This window comes from Pelodiscus sinensis, chromosome 14, assembly GCF_052426305.1.
Source record: "Pelodiscus sinensis isolate ZL-2025 chromosome 14, ASM5242630v1, whole genome shotgun sequence".
NCBI lineage: Eukaryota > Metazoa > Chordata > Testudines > Trionychidae > Pelodiscus > Pelodiscus sinensis.
Window position 1 is genome coordinate 24,193,611 of NC_143065.1, and position 17,388 is coordinate 24,210,998.

The 17,388-nt window shown below is 39.3% G+C and overlaps 1 protein-coding gene across 2 annotated transcripts in view; it reads right to left on the bottom strand.

Moving 5' to 3' along the window:
• The window catches only part of FBN1 (fibrillin 1), a 221,505-nt gene that overhangs the window by 87,510 nt on the left and 116,607 nt on the right, over nt 1-17,388 (bottom strand). For both annotated transcript variants that reach the window (XM_006135061.5, XM_006135062.5), the window contains exons 16-24: nt 14,660-14,782; nt 11,957-12,109; nt 9,786-9,839; nt 8,520-8,645; nt 7,425-7,550; nt 6,205-6,324; nt 4,877-5,014; nt 3,290-3,340; nt 168-293 (exon numbers count right to left, since the gene is read on the bottom strand). In XM_006135061.5, the coding sequence (XP_006135123.2) occupies nt 168-293; nt 3,290-3,340; nt 4,877-5,014; nt 6,205-6,324; nt 7,425-7,550; nt 8,520-8,645; nt 9,786-9,839; nt 11,957-12,109; nt 14,660-14,782 (1,017 nt within the window). The remainder of the gene's footprint in view (nt 1-167; nt 294-3,289; nt 3,341-4,876; nt 5,015-6,204; nt 6,325-7,424; nt 7,551-8,519; nt 8,646-9,785; nt 9,840-11,956; nt 12,110-14,659; nt 14,783-17,388) is intronic.

The window sequence follows — 17,388 nt, forward strand, 5'->3', positions numbered from 1 at the left end:
CTCTGTGCCCCATTATTAATCCCATTTTAAAATGATTATGAATAAAATCCCTGTTTACAAGAAAGTACAGAATGCAAATCTTTGACATACAGAGATTTGGGTGTCCCTCCCCCCCCCCAAACATAAAACTCTACCCCATCTCCCCTGTAAAATAGCTTGATACCTACCAAGACATGTCCGTCCAGAAGCATCTAAAATCATTCCACTAGGACACTGGCAAACAAAGGAACCCAAGGTATTGACGCACTGGCCATTTGTACACACCCCGGGAAACACTTCACATTCATTTACATCTGTTTCCAGACAAAATTTTAAAAATGAAAATCAATGCAATAAACATATCCACATTACAAAAAATGTAACATTTAGCACTCCCATTTCAAGACTGACTACAAAAACATATCAAAGTCCACAAAGTCTGGCAAAATTCCAAACTCTTGGGCTTTCCAATGCAAGTCACACTGAATTAATTACAGCCTTGTGCAACTGATTAAAATATATTAAAAGTGTTATCATTGCACCTTTGATATGCCTCCTGAAATCAGGTTAATCAATAAAACAAAACTAGGTCACTGAAAAAAGCTGTCCTGCTGTATGTTCATTATGAGACAATTTTGTAAAAGTATGTAGGGTACCTATCTTTATCTTTAGACACTTTAAAAAAATCTGGTACAGTGGGCTTTTTTCAACCACATGTGACTTCATGGATCAACCTAAGTTCTTTAACATATCCCTGGTGAGCATGGATTTTAACTTGTATAAAAGCATCTGAATTTTATTTTTAAGAGGTAAATTTTGTATTGTTTTGTATGACGAGGTATAAACAATAATTCATTCTGCTTAACAATGATAGCCTGAACATAAATAACTGGATTGTAATGCCCTTCTACCTACTCCTTTTGTGGAACATGCCATATTTCACACAAAAGCAGCTTGACCATTTATGTTGAAAATTATCTTAGAAATTAAACTGTAGGCATTAGAAATTTAAACAAATCTGGAGGGAGCAAGCCCAGAAGATTGGAATGGAAAGGCTGTTACAACCCGCCGCTGAATTGCTCATTCAGAGAGTAACACCAGGAAATTGGTCGCTCCAATTTTGTAGTGTTGCCAACTCTTGCAATATCTTCATGTGAGTAACGCGAGTCTGGCCTACATAGAAGCCAGGTTGCCTGTGACAGGTGACATTCCGTACCAATTATATAAATATTAGTTTTTGACAGGAAACTCCACTGATTGGCTATCTTCTCCATTTCCCTCCTCCTGGGAAAGACCCCTTCAGGGAGCTATTTAAAGTAGAACTTTCCACCCGTTCCCTCAGGCAGCCATCCTCATTCTCACTGGAGGGAGGGAAGGAGGAAGCAGAGAGAATCCAGTAGCTCAAGGGATTCTATTCCTTCCTCCCTTCCTGTGAGCAGTGGGTCAGGAGGTGAGAGCTACTGGACCAGGAGGCCAAAATCACTTTAATAAATTTGGGAACATTTGTGGAGTGAATTCAACAATCAAAAGACAGACCCATAACACATCATCTTTCTTTAAAAAAAAAAAAACCATCTTGATTTTTGGGGTATGAATTTTTGGGGCCGGCAATACTGATAGGCTAATAGGGTGAAATGTACAGCATGGAAACAACCTGTGCAAGACTCTTGTGCTGGTGTGAGACAGCTGTGTGGCCAGAGCTGCCACTAGGGAACCTTTGCATTTCTTGCACACTCCAGAGGGGTAAGTGACAGCTCCATAATGGCTGGGAAATAGAAAGGAAGACCACTGGGTCCATGCTTATGTGCAACAAATGCAACAGACCTCATTGGACAAGGTGGAAAATGACCTGTGGACACTTTCAGCTACAGGGCTTGTTTGTGATTTGGAAGACTGTTGGTAATTCCAGCCCACTAACCTAAACTTACTTCCCTGCACAAAACCCATTTTACTTGAACTGTGTGTTGGAACGAGTGGCTGTCTATCATCCTTGGGAATTTCTATTACCATCCTCCTCCCTAAAGTTCCTAAACAAATATTTCCCCTGCATCATCTGATTTGAACAGGCCTTATGTTTGTGGACACCAAACACTATTTAAACACTTGAGAAGGAAGGATAAATAGTGTGAGAAAGCTGAGCTATTCTGGCCCACTGGAATGAGAAGGATTAAAGCATGGAACAGTTGTAAACTAAAGTGCCGGTAAAAGAAATGCTGAAAACACGGTGTTCACATCTTGGATTAATAATTTTTCCATCCCAGCAGTGTTGAAAATGTACTAAGTCTTTCCTTATGAATAGATATAGGTGGGGCCACTTTTTTCCCCTTTTCTTTCACTTACACACTCCAGAAAGTATTGCTGAGGTCAGATAAGTTCTATACAGTGGGTCTGTGGTATAGAAGTGCCAAGGTATTCAGTCACCATTTGGAAAGTGCAGAATACATGTGGGGGTGTTCTACTTATTCAATTTTTTGGTTGTGTTTAGTTTGCTCATTTGTCAAAAAAAAAGTGCTTCTTTCTAGAAGCCACATGTGGGAATAATTTGTTTTTAAAATATTTTAACTGCAATGTCATGTCAGATTCTGTCAGTCATGATGACCTGCTGCAGTTTGAGACTCTAAGCTTGTGCATAGGAGGGAAAATACACAGTGCAGTTCTTTGGCTGAAGTTCAAATTAATCCACAATAAGGAAGGAAAAGGGCGTTGGGGCTTTACATTTTCACTGCATAAAATGTGATGATCTCACACACTACAAAAAAAAAAAGTTTTAAAAACCAACCTTTTCTTTAATGAATGTTTTACCATGGTCTGAGACAGATTCCTTGTACAACAAGAAATCTAAAGCTAGTAATTATTAAAAAAGAAAATATTTAAATTTGATTGTAACATTTTTGTAATTTTATTTTATTTGTGTATGTTTATGGAGTGTTTTAATGACAAAATCCTATTGTTATATCATAAAACTACTCTTCTGTAATTCTTATTACAGACACTGCATACATTTTGTTTTGACCCAGAATGTTACTACATAATTAGTAACAATATTAGAAAAGGTAGAACCATCTCCATTTACTACTCTAGTTAGTATTTGCAAAAATGTGTGTTCTGAGTGAGTGACATCAATCTATAACATTACCACGAATTAACCAGTGAGACCATATTAATCCCGGGTGTAAAGATGATGATGCCAATGGAGTAACATCAGGGATGAATTTGGCTCAATGTTTTTCCTTGGCAAATAACACCAAATCTAAACACCAGCATTTCGTCATTCAAAACATGATTTATGTTTGAAAGTAACAGTAAATACCTTCACATAATGTTCCCCTTATTCTTGAATATCCTTTTGAACAGATTGGGTCTGTAAATAAACAAAGAAACATGAACTTTCAGAGTCTAGCACTCACTGCTATGATTTACTTTATTAACAAAAAAGAAGACATTAAACATTAACATTTCTTCCTATAAAAATAGGGGAGTCCAGAAAGTAATTTCTGAGTTATTAAAGGCACAGAACAGGATAACTACATTAACAATGGAATGTGTCAATTACTCGCTTTGGCTCTTTTCCTCACTAACTAAACTAAAGGTGCAGTTAAATGACTCCAGCTTCATTCACACCAATTATCTAATTATCAAACACACAGACAAGGATCTTGAGCAGTTCCTTCTTCTGATGTAGGATTCACTACATAATTAAGTAATCCAGGATTTCTTATAACAGGGGCTAAAATCTTCATTACTACAACATCCATATGTCTAATAACTTTTAGTGGGAGCTCTGAAGCCATACACCTAATGCTGCCTTGGCAGGATCCCTATATCACTAATTAATACAAACTAGAGTACAGAGACATGAAGTATCAGATTGTAGTCCAGTCCTTCAAATCAAATTGCAGAACATGTTAATCTAAAGCTCCAAGTTCAGGACATTTTGGGTGCATCTAGACAGCAGCCTTCTGTCAGAACAAGCTATACAATTTGCACTACGCAAATTGTGTAGCTTATTCCGAGTCTAAATCAAAAGAACTTATTTTGAAATTTGGCGCTGTCTACACAATTTCAAAATAAGGCACTATTCCAACAAATCCCTTAATTCTTTTGGAATGAGAGTTACAGGGATGCTGAAATAGTGCACCTGCTATTTTGGAAAATAGTGGGCGCTTTTAAAGACGCAACGTTGCTATTTTGAGATACTTCCGGTATCCAGAAAGAGAAATACAGTCTAGACGTGCCCAATATGACCAACTGCTGCCCCGCAAACATTACCCTGGGTGGGAAAACTGTGAGTAACATTATTTTGTGATGCAAGTTTTACCAACCTATGCCCAGCACCATGGAAGTCAGTTGAACTGACTCTAAATAGAACTAGCTGAAATTTTCAGAAATACTGAGCACCGGTGAGCATAGTTGCTGTAAATGCCTGTTGACATACCCTATTAAGATATGGAATAAAGTTGTAGGGTGTAAGCAAAGCACTGAAGTAGTTTTTAAATTCCCAGAAAAAGTCAGCTGACCACCTTGCCCTATTGACTACAGTAATGTGTAGCATTTGTGTAAAGCTTGCCCTAGGTAGCTAGGGATTAAGACAATGTCTACTGTCCCCTTTTTTAATGTGGCATAGGTACATAAATGCTCACTGGCCTCTATTTTAGTCATTAAAAGAACAAACTAGGTGCCAAATACTTTTGGAAATCCTAGCCACTTATCCTTTTTGTAGGCTTAGACCTGCTCTATCAAGCCCACCTGGCTGAATTACTATGGTAGTCATGCATTTGAGTAGCTTTATAAATTAAATTGTGAGGGGAGAGGAGGAAGCAGCTATATTAACTGTGATAAGAATCATGTTGTTAATTGGGAATATGGGGGTATCATCAGAATAAACCAGTGAACTTACCTCGTTCACAGGGTGTGCATGGGCTACCCCAAGCAGCACCTAGTGAGGAACAGCACTGGGACTTCAGAGTTGCCCCATTGATATTTATTTCACATCTTCCATTCACAATAGTCTGCCAACAGGTGCCTTTAATAGTTTCTATTGGAAAGAAAAACAAGACCCTGCCATATAAAGTATGTAGCATTACATATATTCACAAACACGACACACATATAATGGCTCATATATTTGCCAAAGTGCTTGAATTTCAGCATGCAAAACTTGTAACTGGCATTAGAAGGAAACAGTGTTACTAAAAATGTTCTGGGCTACATCCTAACCCCTGGATCAGTACTGAAAACCTACAACTCCCACTGGCCCCAGTGGCACTATTCAGGATCTGGAGTATATTTACTGGGACTCAGAACAGTAGGAGGGAGAACGAACTCCTCTTACGCCCCCTGGTTGATATTTGGAACAGGGTGCATTAGACTAAGCTGGACTAGTGTCCTGCCTTCTCAGAGCAGATGGGTAGGAACTGGCAAAGAATAAGTGTAACCCCCACACCTCCTGGGTGTCGTTTAATGTCCCAACTAGACCACTCTCCCACCAAGACCACTTACAGAGAGAAAAATGAGTCTGCTCTACAGCTTTAGCTAACAGCAAGCTGGCTTTTAGCTGATGCAGGAGGAGATCATGTTCTAAGTTCCAGAGGTCCCAGGTTTGATTCCGCCTGCAGACAACTGGGATCTGTTGGCGTTACATAAGTGAATGCTTAACAAATTTTTGTCTTCACCTCCCTGCATCGGGACTGGGGTTAGTACTTTATTGCTGATTTATGGCAACACTAAATTACTGACTCCTAGGAGTAAGAAGGAAGCAGAGCAGAAATTGTGACTCGGGGAGTATCTCCAAGAAACCCTGTTTTCCAGGGATGTTCCTGGGGTGGGAAAGCCTGCACAGCCAGCATCCCTTGCTCAGGCTCCACCTCAAGTCACAAACTACCCCTTCCTGTAATCTTTGAATAGCCTCTTTTGTAGAAGCACCCAAATGGGCAGGTATGGTTTTAAGGAGCCAGCCCTAGCAGTCTGTACAGTATGCACAAAATCTATCATCTCTCTGAAATCTGATATAAAAGTACATTGTGTTCCAAAAACTAGAGCCATGTACCCAAGGCAATGGTGAAAACAAATACTTTCTTAACATTTTTCTGTAACATTTTCCACCAAACTTATCTATCCAAGTTATTTTTAAATGCTCTTTAGAAAAATGCTATTCTTGGTGTACAATATTTGTATGTCACTGGACATTTTCAGCTAATGAACATATAACCTTTAATGAATAAATACCTATGCAGATGGTTCTTGTTGTATCCAAAGTACTTTCAGGGCTACATTCACAAGCAAAAGAGCCAAGTGTATTTTTGCATAATCCATTAACGCAGGGGTTAGACTCACACTCATTAATATCTAGAAGAAGAGAAACACCCTCACGTTAGTGCCTACAGATGCCAGTAGACTTTAGAAGGCCTCCTTTAATCTAGCTAAAACACAGAACCTTCCTACTTCACAGGAAATTCTCCTGATATTTTGGTTTCTAGCTATGGGTGCTCTTCTGAGAAGGCGATGGAGAACATGATAAAAAATATGCTACCTCATGACATTGACAGGAAAGCTCTACTCAGCTGCCGCATCTGTTTTCTTCAGTGAGGTGCGACCGCCCAGTTTTACAACAGAACTGCCTGAGTTGAGCAAATGTTTTGGCCACATGTTAAGCCTGTGGCTCAAAGCAGATTTTAAACTAGGATCCCCTCTCTCCCTGGCCCAGCTAAACTTACACAATATATTCTAAAATACTCAAGTCTCATTCACACTAGCACTTTCCCTACTGTTGTCACAAGCATGTATATTTGTTAGTGATGAGGACACTGATGGTTTCGACCAGACACAGGTGTTTTTATCATCATGTTGTCTAACCTTCCCATGCTGCATTCTTGTCCCCCACCTATCAATTCCCTTTGTCTTTTTAGACTGCAAATTCTTCAGGTCAGACACTGTTTTCCCCTTGGTGTTTCATATATACCAGGCACATTTTCAACATTACCACATGATAAATAATAAAAACCTTGACAGTTGGCATCACTACCTGCACTACTCATACTAAATAAATAGGGCAAGAAGCTCCATTATGTACATCTGACATCTGTCTTTACAGCAGAAGTCAAAACCTTACCCTGTCCCGAAAATTCTTTCAGTACAAATAGCTCTTTTTAAAAAAATATTCAGAGTCAAAGGTAAAATATTGGCAATTTTCAATGTTCTCAGTAGGTTATAAATACATCTCTAGTTTGGATTGGAGATTTTATTAGATATTAAGCTTTCATGGATCAAATTTTCACTGACTGGTTTCTATGCATTAGTATAATATACAACTATTCTGTTCTACCTTAACTGAAAATCATATCAACTGCTGGAGAAGAATACTGAGCTATTAAGAATTCTAGTAATATGGTAAAATGTTTTAAACTGCAATTAATGCAGCTAGAATGCAATGGATTGTTATTAATTACCTTCACATGTTTTTAGATCAGGCTTGTATACAAATCCTTTGGGACAGGTGCAGGTGAAGCTTCCAGGGGTATTTCTGCATTGTCCATTGTCACACAGCAGTGTATTCAATGCACATTCATCAATGTCTGCAATGAAAATTGAAAACATTATGAGGAAAAAAAAAACAGGCCTTGACAAGAGGCCATGAAAGAACTCCCTTTCCAAGCAGCCTCATTTTATTAGGATGGTTTTGCTGGGGAGGGGGAGGGAGGGAGGTGGAGAGAGAGACAGAGAGAGAGAGAGACAAAGAGAGAGAGAGACACACACAAACAAAGATGCCTTTCTTTGCACTAAAAGAGCAGCACTTAGGACATTTTTAATAGCTTACAGGAACGTCTCTAGAAATTATTTAAAATAAATGCTAATATATACATAATTTCAGTCAGAACATAAAATAAAAAAAATTGAATAAAAACGTAAGTGCACACATGACATTTGAGAAGCCAAAGCTCGGGACTTCTGAGGGATTTTTGGATGTGTTTGGTCATTTGAGAGAAGCTGTAAGAAGAGTGATAAAGGATGGTGAACATCAGTAAGGCCCAGAGAGCAGTTAGGCAGAACTGGGTATCAGAAAGAGACCTACAAAATGTTGGGAGAAGCTGGAAATGCTATGGAAAAAAAGGAAAACAACAGCTGGAAACTGTGGAAATACTACAAAGGGCAGGGAGATTTGGGAAGTAAATCAGAAACTTTGGGAAGCTTCGAAGAAGTCCAGGAAAGTAAAGGGAGAAGGCCAGACTGCAGAGGAATGGGGAAAGAGTTGTAATGAAGCATGGAAACGTTCTGGTGCAATAACTGGGATGGCTCAGAGGAGTATCTTAGGAGGTCACCGAGCTGGGTAGGACAAAAGAGATACAATAACTAGGGGTGGGCACTGAAGGTGCACATAATGTGTTGCAAGGCAGAAAGAGCATTTGAGGCCACAGAAAGGCAGGTAGAAGAATCAGAGGAAACATCAGAAAGTATCAGTGGAGCAGACAGGAAGGATCAATGGAACACTTGCGCAGAGAGACTTAAACATCAAACTTTGATAGGGATTAATGGAAATTTCATACCAATGCAGTTTTTCCCGCTTGGATCCACTTCATACCCAGAATTACATATGCATTTATATGTTCCACGCAGATTTTCACAGATTCCATTTGGGCAGATATCAGGATCCAGTGCACATTCATTAATGTCTGAACAAACACAACAAAGTTAATGATTCACTTTGGTGTGTCAAATTCATTAAACAAGAAGAGAGTCCTAATTCTCAATACCAAGAACATCGAGTTTCCACATCTGAACTCTCCTACAGAAAGCTCTCCTTCCCCCACAGGAATAAAGACCACCCACATTCATGGTGACTAATATCCACCAAAAACCTACAGGTATTTGAAGTCCTGCAGAGGAAAACAGGAGCTGGAGATTACTTAACATCACTGAAACGAGGGTCTCCCATGTGAAAACACAGAGTGCTAAGGAATTACTGCATACCCCACTTCATTCCAATTGCAGGTAGCACTCTGTGGCCCTTCTTCCTGAACACCGTCTGCTTTCTCTGCAGCACAGTCCTACTGACTCCTACAGTAAAGCTTTGCAGGAACTGGTCTACGATTATAGGGCTTCAAAGGGAACCACCACAAGAACATGTTAACCTCTGATCAGCCCTGCAGGACCATAATACTGTTAAAATGAAGCCACCTTATCATGCACAGCTCAGCACACATTGCTCCTGATCCCTGCAGAATGTGCCATGTGCCAGCTACTCAATATTGGTTAAGTGGGGAAGACCACTGGATAAAGAGAATCAACTGCACAGATGAGGGTTTTTCAATTTGACGGCTCCCCTTTTCCCTCACCTCACAAGTTGGCCTTCCCTGCTACAGCCATGGTGTTGAAAATGACCAGAAATCCATCCCAAGGCTGTTATTTGTGAGGCAATCTACAAACATCTGCCCTGCATTTCAAGTTGAATTGGTAAATTATCAGGCCTCTCAGTGCCATCCTGGGGGATGGGAGATGTTATGTTAAAGTACCCAGTTAGCTAAGTGCACACCTGTGGCTGCAGGCTGGCGTTCTCTAAAATAACAAAAAGATAATGGTGCTGCTGTAAAAATTCATGGCTTACAATTCCACTGCTCCCAAGGAGTATTCCTACGTAAGCCTGATGAGGGTATGTGCTTACACTTGAGCTGCCAGTAGAGTGAAATGGTGCATTCCATGGGCTTAAACCTAAGTTCATTTCTTTGAACATCCTTCATTCAGAGGCCCTGCCTCTCACTATATCCCTGCTGCCTGTGGTATCTCAGCACATTGACACTGTTATATGCTCTTACCTATTCCTCCTGAAGTCATGCCTGGTCCACTGCTGCACAGAGCCTGGTACTCAGCTGAAAAATATTTAAAATAGCTGTTTCTTTTGAGCCAATAGTTTGCAAGTTCATCTACAAGCAGATTTATTATCCCACAACAACAAAGCATTCTGCCATCACTCTGAAGTGTCATTACTATCACTTGGCTCTAAAGATCATCAACTTTAGGCTACTGTAGTAAAAATGTGCACACATGACAAATGCAGGTCACAATGATATGTGCTTGACTGTAAGGTGGATGAGCTGGAAAGTTTTCAGGCATACACAGGGACTCGTTTTTACAAGGAGTCTCACAAGTTTCTGTAAATGTCTACAATTTTTCTGATGGGCTCACAACGCTCTACAGACAGCACTGCACAGTCATAATGATATTAAAAACCACCACTATATACAGGTCACCATCTTCCAACACATATATTTTGCTAACTGCCTAGTTAATTACAATGCTGTTAATTTAGATAATAGCCATCACTCTATAACTAGTGATCTTACCCTCTTTCTTTTTAGTACTCGCATGCAAAATGTCTTCCACTGTTGTTATAATCAGCAATTGAATTTGTGTATGAAAGACCCTATGTTTAACAGATGCTCCTACTTATGAAATCTGCCAATAACTTGGCATCAAGTGTTTGCTCCCCGATCCCAAAGAAAAGAAAACAAAGATATACTGTGTTCAGCATCTTGCAAAGTCTCTCTGCTGAAGTCCTTGTTCTGGCAAAACTCCCATGTCAAGATTGGGCTTGAAGTAATTTTACACACAGAAATTTCAAATAGATCACTTTCCCTGGCTTGAATCACATAACCACTTTCACATAAGATGAAAAGAATCTAAAACCCATTGGAGTCAGCACACAGCTATATTTAGAATAGGACAGTAAGGCTGGTGTGGGAGGAGTTTCTGAGAAGCAAGAGATCAACTTCTTCCTTCGAGGAATTTCTTCAGTTCCTGAAACAATTAACTTATTTCTGAAAAATTCTCTCCTCCCTTCTGCCTCAGCAGCTGAGGATGTCCTATATTTTACCCTTACGCGTTGGCATCTTTAACAGAAGAAGAGGGCAAGAGCGCCCAGAAGAAATAACTTCCACGTGTGTAAATGTTCTGTTAAATTAATTCAAATATGAAACAGAAGTCAATGGCATTAGGCCCTACATTTTCAAAACATTTTAACTGTACTGTGCCGTAAGAGGAGAGCCCTGGTATCAACACGCACTGATGGAATGACTTTTTCCTGCTCTGATAATGACTGGTGTTTTGTTGCTATTCTATCTAAAGCGGCTTACGCTCAAATGTGGAACAGCCTGGTCCCATTGAAAATCTCATGTCAACTAAACTGAGCTAATTTGTTCCAACTGCTTATGAGACTCTGTCCCTTTTCAGAAGGCTGGCAAATAAAACTAAGCTTAAAAAAAAATCCTGAACTATCTTCTCCTATAAAGTAGATAACAGATTAGCTTGAGATCGTTCCATAGCTTAAGATTGTTCTGTGCTACATGTTTTATGGCACATTTTGCTTGGACACAATAACTGTGTAGAGAATGCCTAGGATTGTAAGCTTGCCGGAGAATAGCTATGTTCCAAAGAAGCGAATGGTGTTATTTTGGGCAGTTTGGGGAGAAAGGGTCCTGAACGGGGCTCTTTCTCCACCCACAATTGGAAGACGTGATTTTGGCTGATCCCGCAGTTATTTGTGGACACAAAGTAGATCATTTAGATATCCAGACACCTGAATGGAAGGTGCAATTAACTATTTGGACACCCCAGTTACCTAAAATGTGCCCATTAATAATTTTGAGGTTGAAACTGTATCCATGGTTATTCATATTGACAACAATGGAGGCCATTGCTTGAAAACCCGGCATAATGCATGCAGCAATCACAGGCCAGATTTGTGGTGTTCATTTATGCCCTCTTTAAAATAACCTCAGCCCAGTACTCTTAATACATGCAGCACAGTAGCACATTCTTCAGAACAGCAAGGTGAGTGTCAAGCTTCTGATATGATCCTTCTCCAGGTTCAGGATTTATGAATAAAGGGATCAATGCATGTAATTTTCTATTTTATGAGAGTCAGAATTGAGACCTTTGTAAAAATACATTATCAGGGAAAATTTCATAACTCTTAAAGATACTGTACCTGAATTTTGAGCGGGACATGGCTGACAGGGTTCCCCAAAGGCATAGTCAGTGCTGGCGCAACAACATTCCGATTTAGTAACAGCACCAAATAATGGTTTAACACATTGACCTCTCTTGTATCCGCCGTAGCATGTGCTTCGCATATGTGTATCTAAATGAGAAACATGATCCATCAGGGATCTAGTTTAGTCACAAGAATAATGCCATAAATCAAAATATATTCAGCCACACCTTTAGAGCTAGGTTTTAAATACTGTGAAGCAGCTGTCACATGTAATTTCTGTTCATCATTTTCTCAGTAAATCTTACTCAACTATAACCTCTCTGATCACTGAACACTCATCTCAATGTAAAGAATTCTGCTGCCTCACACAGACTGACAGGAGCTGAAAATGCTGAGGAAAATCTATTCTCCATAGCTACTACATGCAAAAGTAAGCTTCCATATTATTGGGCGGAGCCCTTACAGAGAGAGCCTATCAGACAATTAACTTTGGAAGATGGAACAATTTCACTAGGCTATAAAACAAGAGATTACACTATGCTGGGGCTTTTCATCTCAAAATCCTTATTAATGAAACCTTGCAACTTCCATTTGAAGAGGATATATCTGTGGTTATACCTATATTATCATCATTATTATTTAATGGCATGGGAATTGCAATCATTAACTGACAACCCCGGAGTAATATAAATTTGAATGGAGGGTGGCTGGCTTTTAAGACCTAAGCGCAGTTTTGGGAGGTAGCAATGTGACGGGGCATTAACTTTTCATAACCTGACTCATGTCAGGTGACTGAACTCCAGAAATGAAGATAGAATGTGCCGACACTCTGAGGTGTTACATCATTTTTTGCGGGACAAAATTACATAAACAATGCTATTTTGGAATATTCCACTTGTAGAAGGTGGATTTCCCTTTACATTAAATTGTGTTCCCTCTATTTCTTTCCAAATGTATTATTTGTTCCTGATTCATATAAGCCCCAAAATAGGTGCTGGAACTAGGAGTGTTCATGCACCTCCCCCCAGTTTCAAGTAGTTTCCATTGTACTTAAGATTTACAGTTTGGTGTAGTGGGTCTCAGCACCCCTACTATGAAAATTGTTCCAGGACCCCAGGCCCAAATTCATCACTTACGGAAACTCTGGGAAATAAGCCCAGTGAATCTGCCTTTTGTGCAATACAAGGGTAAAGATAGAAATGCTGAACAGAGCAACTTGACTTCCAAATGGCCCACAAGCTACCTCCATAACAGAGCAAGAATCTGCAGTCACAGTGCATCTACTTCATTGTTTTTCATTAGAGAGACTGAATATGCACTAAAGCAAAAACATGGATGCTTTTGTTTTCAATTGATAACTGGGTCTAAAGGAGGAGTAGGCATTTGGAAATTCACATACTTTGTACTAGAACACACAGAAAAGGTCACAGTGTAAGTAGATGAATAGGACCTCTGGCCCAATACTAGAAATGCTGACAAACAAGATGTTAACCAGACTAATTCTGTGCATAGGGTTAAAACATTTGTGTGTTTGCAGGACTGGGGCCTATTCAAGATGTGTGACATTTCTGAATCTATGAAACTACAAATTATTTTAAAATGGGTTGAAGTTTTTCTTGGTTATGCAGAGGTAGATCTCTAGACACTGGAAAAGTTCTCATGTCCCACCTTAAATAGACTATTATGTTGACACAGAAGAAATTTACTTCATATAATGTTAATGATGAAACTAACAAATATCATGAGATACAGGAAGAATTTCTCTCTTCTCTAAAGGAGAACAGCTAAGTGCTAATAGGCAATAAAGATGTTAAATATAGAGTAATTTTCTAGTTGAGTAGTCGATGGAATTTCCATCAACTACTCGACTAGTCGATAGGCACTTCTGCATTCCTCCTTTGAAATATACAAGAAATGTACGGCTGAGACTCTACTACATTTCAAAGGAGGAATGCGGAACTCCATGTGCAGCCCAAGGCCAGCCCTCATGGAGCCTGGGGGCCAGCAGGGGACTTAGTGTCCCCAGCTGATCCTGGGCCCCATGCAAACACCATCTCGGGCTCAGATGTGCAGTGCTGTCCCTTTGAAAAGCTGCCTTGGCCACATGGAGGCGCTGCCCCTCTGAAACGCTGATGCAGTGTTTCAAAGCAGCAGCACTGCACGGAAACTGGATACAGCCTCCATGCAGCACTTCTGCTTTGAAGCTCCCTCTCCTCCCCCACCCTTTTCTGACTGTATCTGACAGAGGCAGCAAGGGGCAGAGGGGATTGACTGGTCTACTCGACTATCCAATAAGCATTTAATTGTTGGATAGTTGACTAGTCAACTAGGCCTTAACATCCTTAATAGGCAGTGCTTGTTCTTATGTATAGTTTTGTGCACCTGTTTTAAAATCAAGTGGCCAGATTGTCAACCGATGTAAATTGGTATTGCTCCATTGATTTGAATAGGGCTATGCTGATGTACATCAGCTAAGAGGCTTGCCTGAAATTTTTTTCAAAAAGGAAAGAATAAAATAGAGAAAAGTGAACAATTGTAGTGAGCATCACAAATAAAGACATTCATTAGTTTAGAAGAACGTTCCAATCCAGTGTCATGTGGTATGTTCTATGAGCTAACCTATGATGTGTTCATTATTGCAATTTTAATACTTTAACTTAATTAATTGTGACTTTTCTCACAATAAGCGTGTCTTACCAACACACACACGTCCATCTAGTCCCACTGCCAGACCAGGGAAGCATTCACATCTGAAAGAGCCATCAGTGTTCACACAGCGCCCGTTCATGCATATTCCAGCTGTCTCGCACTCATCAATGTCTGTTAAAGAACAGAATAAGCTGTTATTAGAAATGAAATTAAATAATTTTCAAAGCCTGGTGGAAAATTGCATTGCTCATTTTCAATGTATTCAATAAAAACAAACACACACACAAAACCCACTTCCCCAAATGAAATATTAGTGCAATTACTTTTTTATTAAAAATAAAAACACTCCAACATTAGCTCAACATTAGCTCATCCAGAGCTGAGAGAGCAAAATTCAAGGCAAAAAAATATCCTGCTCTCTGTGGCCTTTTTCCTCCAGTGCAAAGAGTTACATTTTCCTAATATGTTCCCAAGAGATACATAATCCAAAGTAAGGGTCACTCAGGCAAAAACTTAATTGGAAGAAGAAGGAACCCATGACTGTTAAACACTACACGAGCCCTTTGTCTTAACAGGGCATTCCCTTTTTTGTTACCATTTAGTTTGTACTATAAAAAATCAGGCCAGATAGCAAATTAAAGCTTTGACCCCTATGACTAGCCTTTATGGGGCCCCCAAAGAATTTTATTCTTCCTGCTGTGGGTTCAGTTTGGATGCTAAGCATCCACGCCCTGCCCACACATTGTGTCCCCATGGTGATCTGCATGACAATTGGATTTTTATATCAGATGTTTGTTACAGACCCCCACAAACTTTTTAATGGGAAAATAACACATCAGCCTCATGAGGAATTTGTTAATGAACCAAACCTGAACAATACTTAAATACAAGCTACCATCTTTGTCCAACAATAGCCACATGGAACAATAAGTACTGTATCACGGAAACACAAGATTAAAACTATTTAACATTTGAGTTCGGATGTCAAATTAGTTAAACATTTTATTAAACGGCATATCCTGCTAAAAGAGAGAGCATTTTTTTGACATGGGGAACATGCAATTTACTTCAGTTAGGGATTACAGAGGAGAATGTTTTAAAACTTTGTTTGGAAGCATGTAGAAGACTTATAAAATAAAGTTAGAACAGCTCTCCTTAATATATACAATGGATGACAATTTCCTTTTTTCTGACCTTAAAAGAGCAAATTAAGAGTGAAACACCTCTGTGTTTTACTTGGGTTGTGTTGTTTGGCACAAAATATAGCTTGTATGATCCAGGATTCCTTGTTCAAGATATATTTTAAAACAGAAGTTATATTTGAGTACATGAGTTAAATTCATTTCAGTTAGCCTGTAAGCGTTTGTTCTGTTTCAAGCAGAGAGATAAATCATGCATGCATTCTTTCCCTACTTTACACTCAGTCCTTATCTGAGTAAAAACTAAATTAGAACATCAGGATATCAGTGAAGAGTATTTTTAATTAGAGGACAAGGAAGTTCTTTAGCAGCGATACATATTCTATAAAGTACCAGCTTAAACTTTTACTAAACTTTATTTTTAGAGGTTATTTCAAAGACAGACCTGAACACAAATATGTGTATTTTTCCTTTGTCATTTTAGTGTTTTTTAAAAATGTACTGTAACTTTATAAAAATACAAGCAGGAATAGAAGACATATTTTCTTTCCTTACAACTCAACACACTTTACAAAGGCAGGTAAGCATGATCATATTTTAAAATATCAGGAAGCTGAGGCACAGAGAAGTAATCTGCTAAAAAAAAAAATCACACACATCAGATAAAATGCTGGCTTCACTGAAATCAGTGGCAAAAGTCCTATTGATTTTGATATAGTCAGGGTTTCACCCATTAAGTCTGGGTTGGGCAATAATTTTTGACCAGGGGCCACTTCAAAAATTTCTTACATGGCCCCAGGCCGTCCCAGAAGTGTTTATTTCAGAAAGGTCCATGGTTGGGGGTGTGGAACAGGGATAGGTGAGGTGAATACAAAGTTGAAAGCAAAGACATCTTAGATGGCTTGGCCTTTTGTTTTAGTTTTGTGAAAATGGATTTTGACTCGATGACAATCTCACCTTTCCTGGCTGTTCATGTGCTAATTATTAGAGATTCAGGCTTACTATGCATGCTGAAAGGTGACAGGGGAACACTTTATTTTATTGCAAAATCAGTTCCAACTTTCATTGAGTTGCCTGAAATTTTGGAGAATTTTCAAAAAAAAAAAAAAAAAACTTTCCCCCTTACTGCACAAAAATAACATTTCTCTGGGCTAGGAATACTTTTTTTGTATAGATCCTCATTCCTGTTTGGCCCTGAGGCACACAACTGTGGTTGGGGGAGTAGAGAATCACAGGTTTGTCTTTTAATAATGTCAGTCTATTTATCTACCATACTTTTGATCTATGTCATTTCCTTGCAGAGATTCATTTTAAAAACATTAAAAAGCGATTCTGCCAAAAGTGAAAGTCAATGGGAGGGCTCAGGTTGCTGGTGGCATCACATGTCAAATTGTGTGCCAGTGATACTTGTGTTCTGCAGCAGATGACTGCTTGGGGATGGGGGGGGGGCAGAGGGAGGTTATGCCACAGCATCCTTCCATCCACCTACTGTATAAGTCCACATTCCACTGCCATTCTGCACCCAGACCAGATGGAACAGGCAATACTTCCTTCATTCTAGGTTGACAGCAGATGGAGATACAGTGTTACTGGCCTCATCTGTTTTAAAAGATGGAGGAATAGTATTGCTGGAGGCTG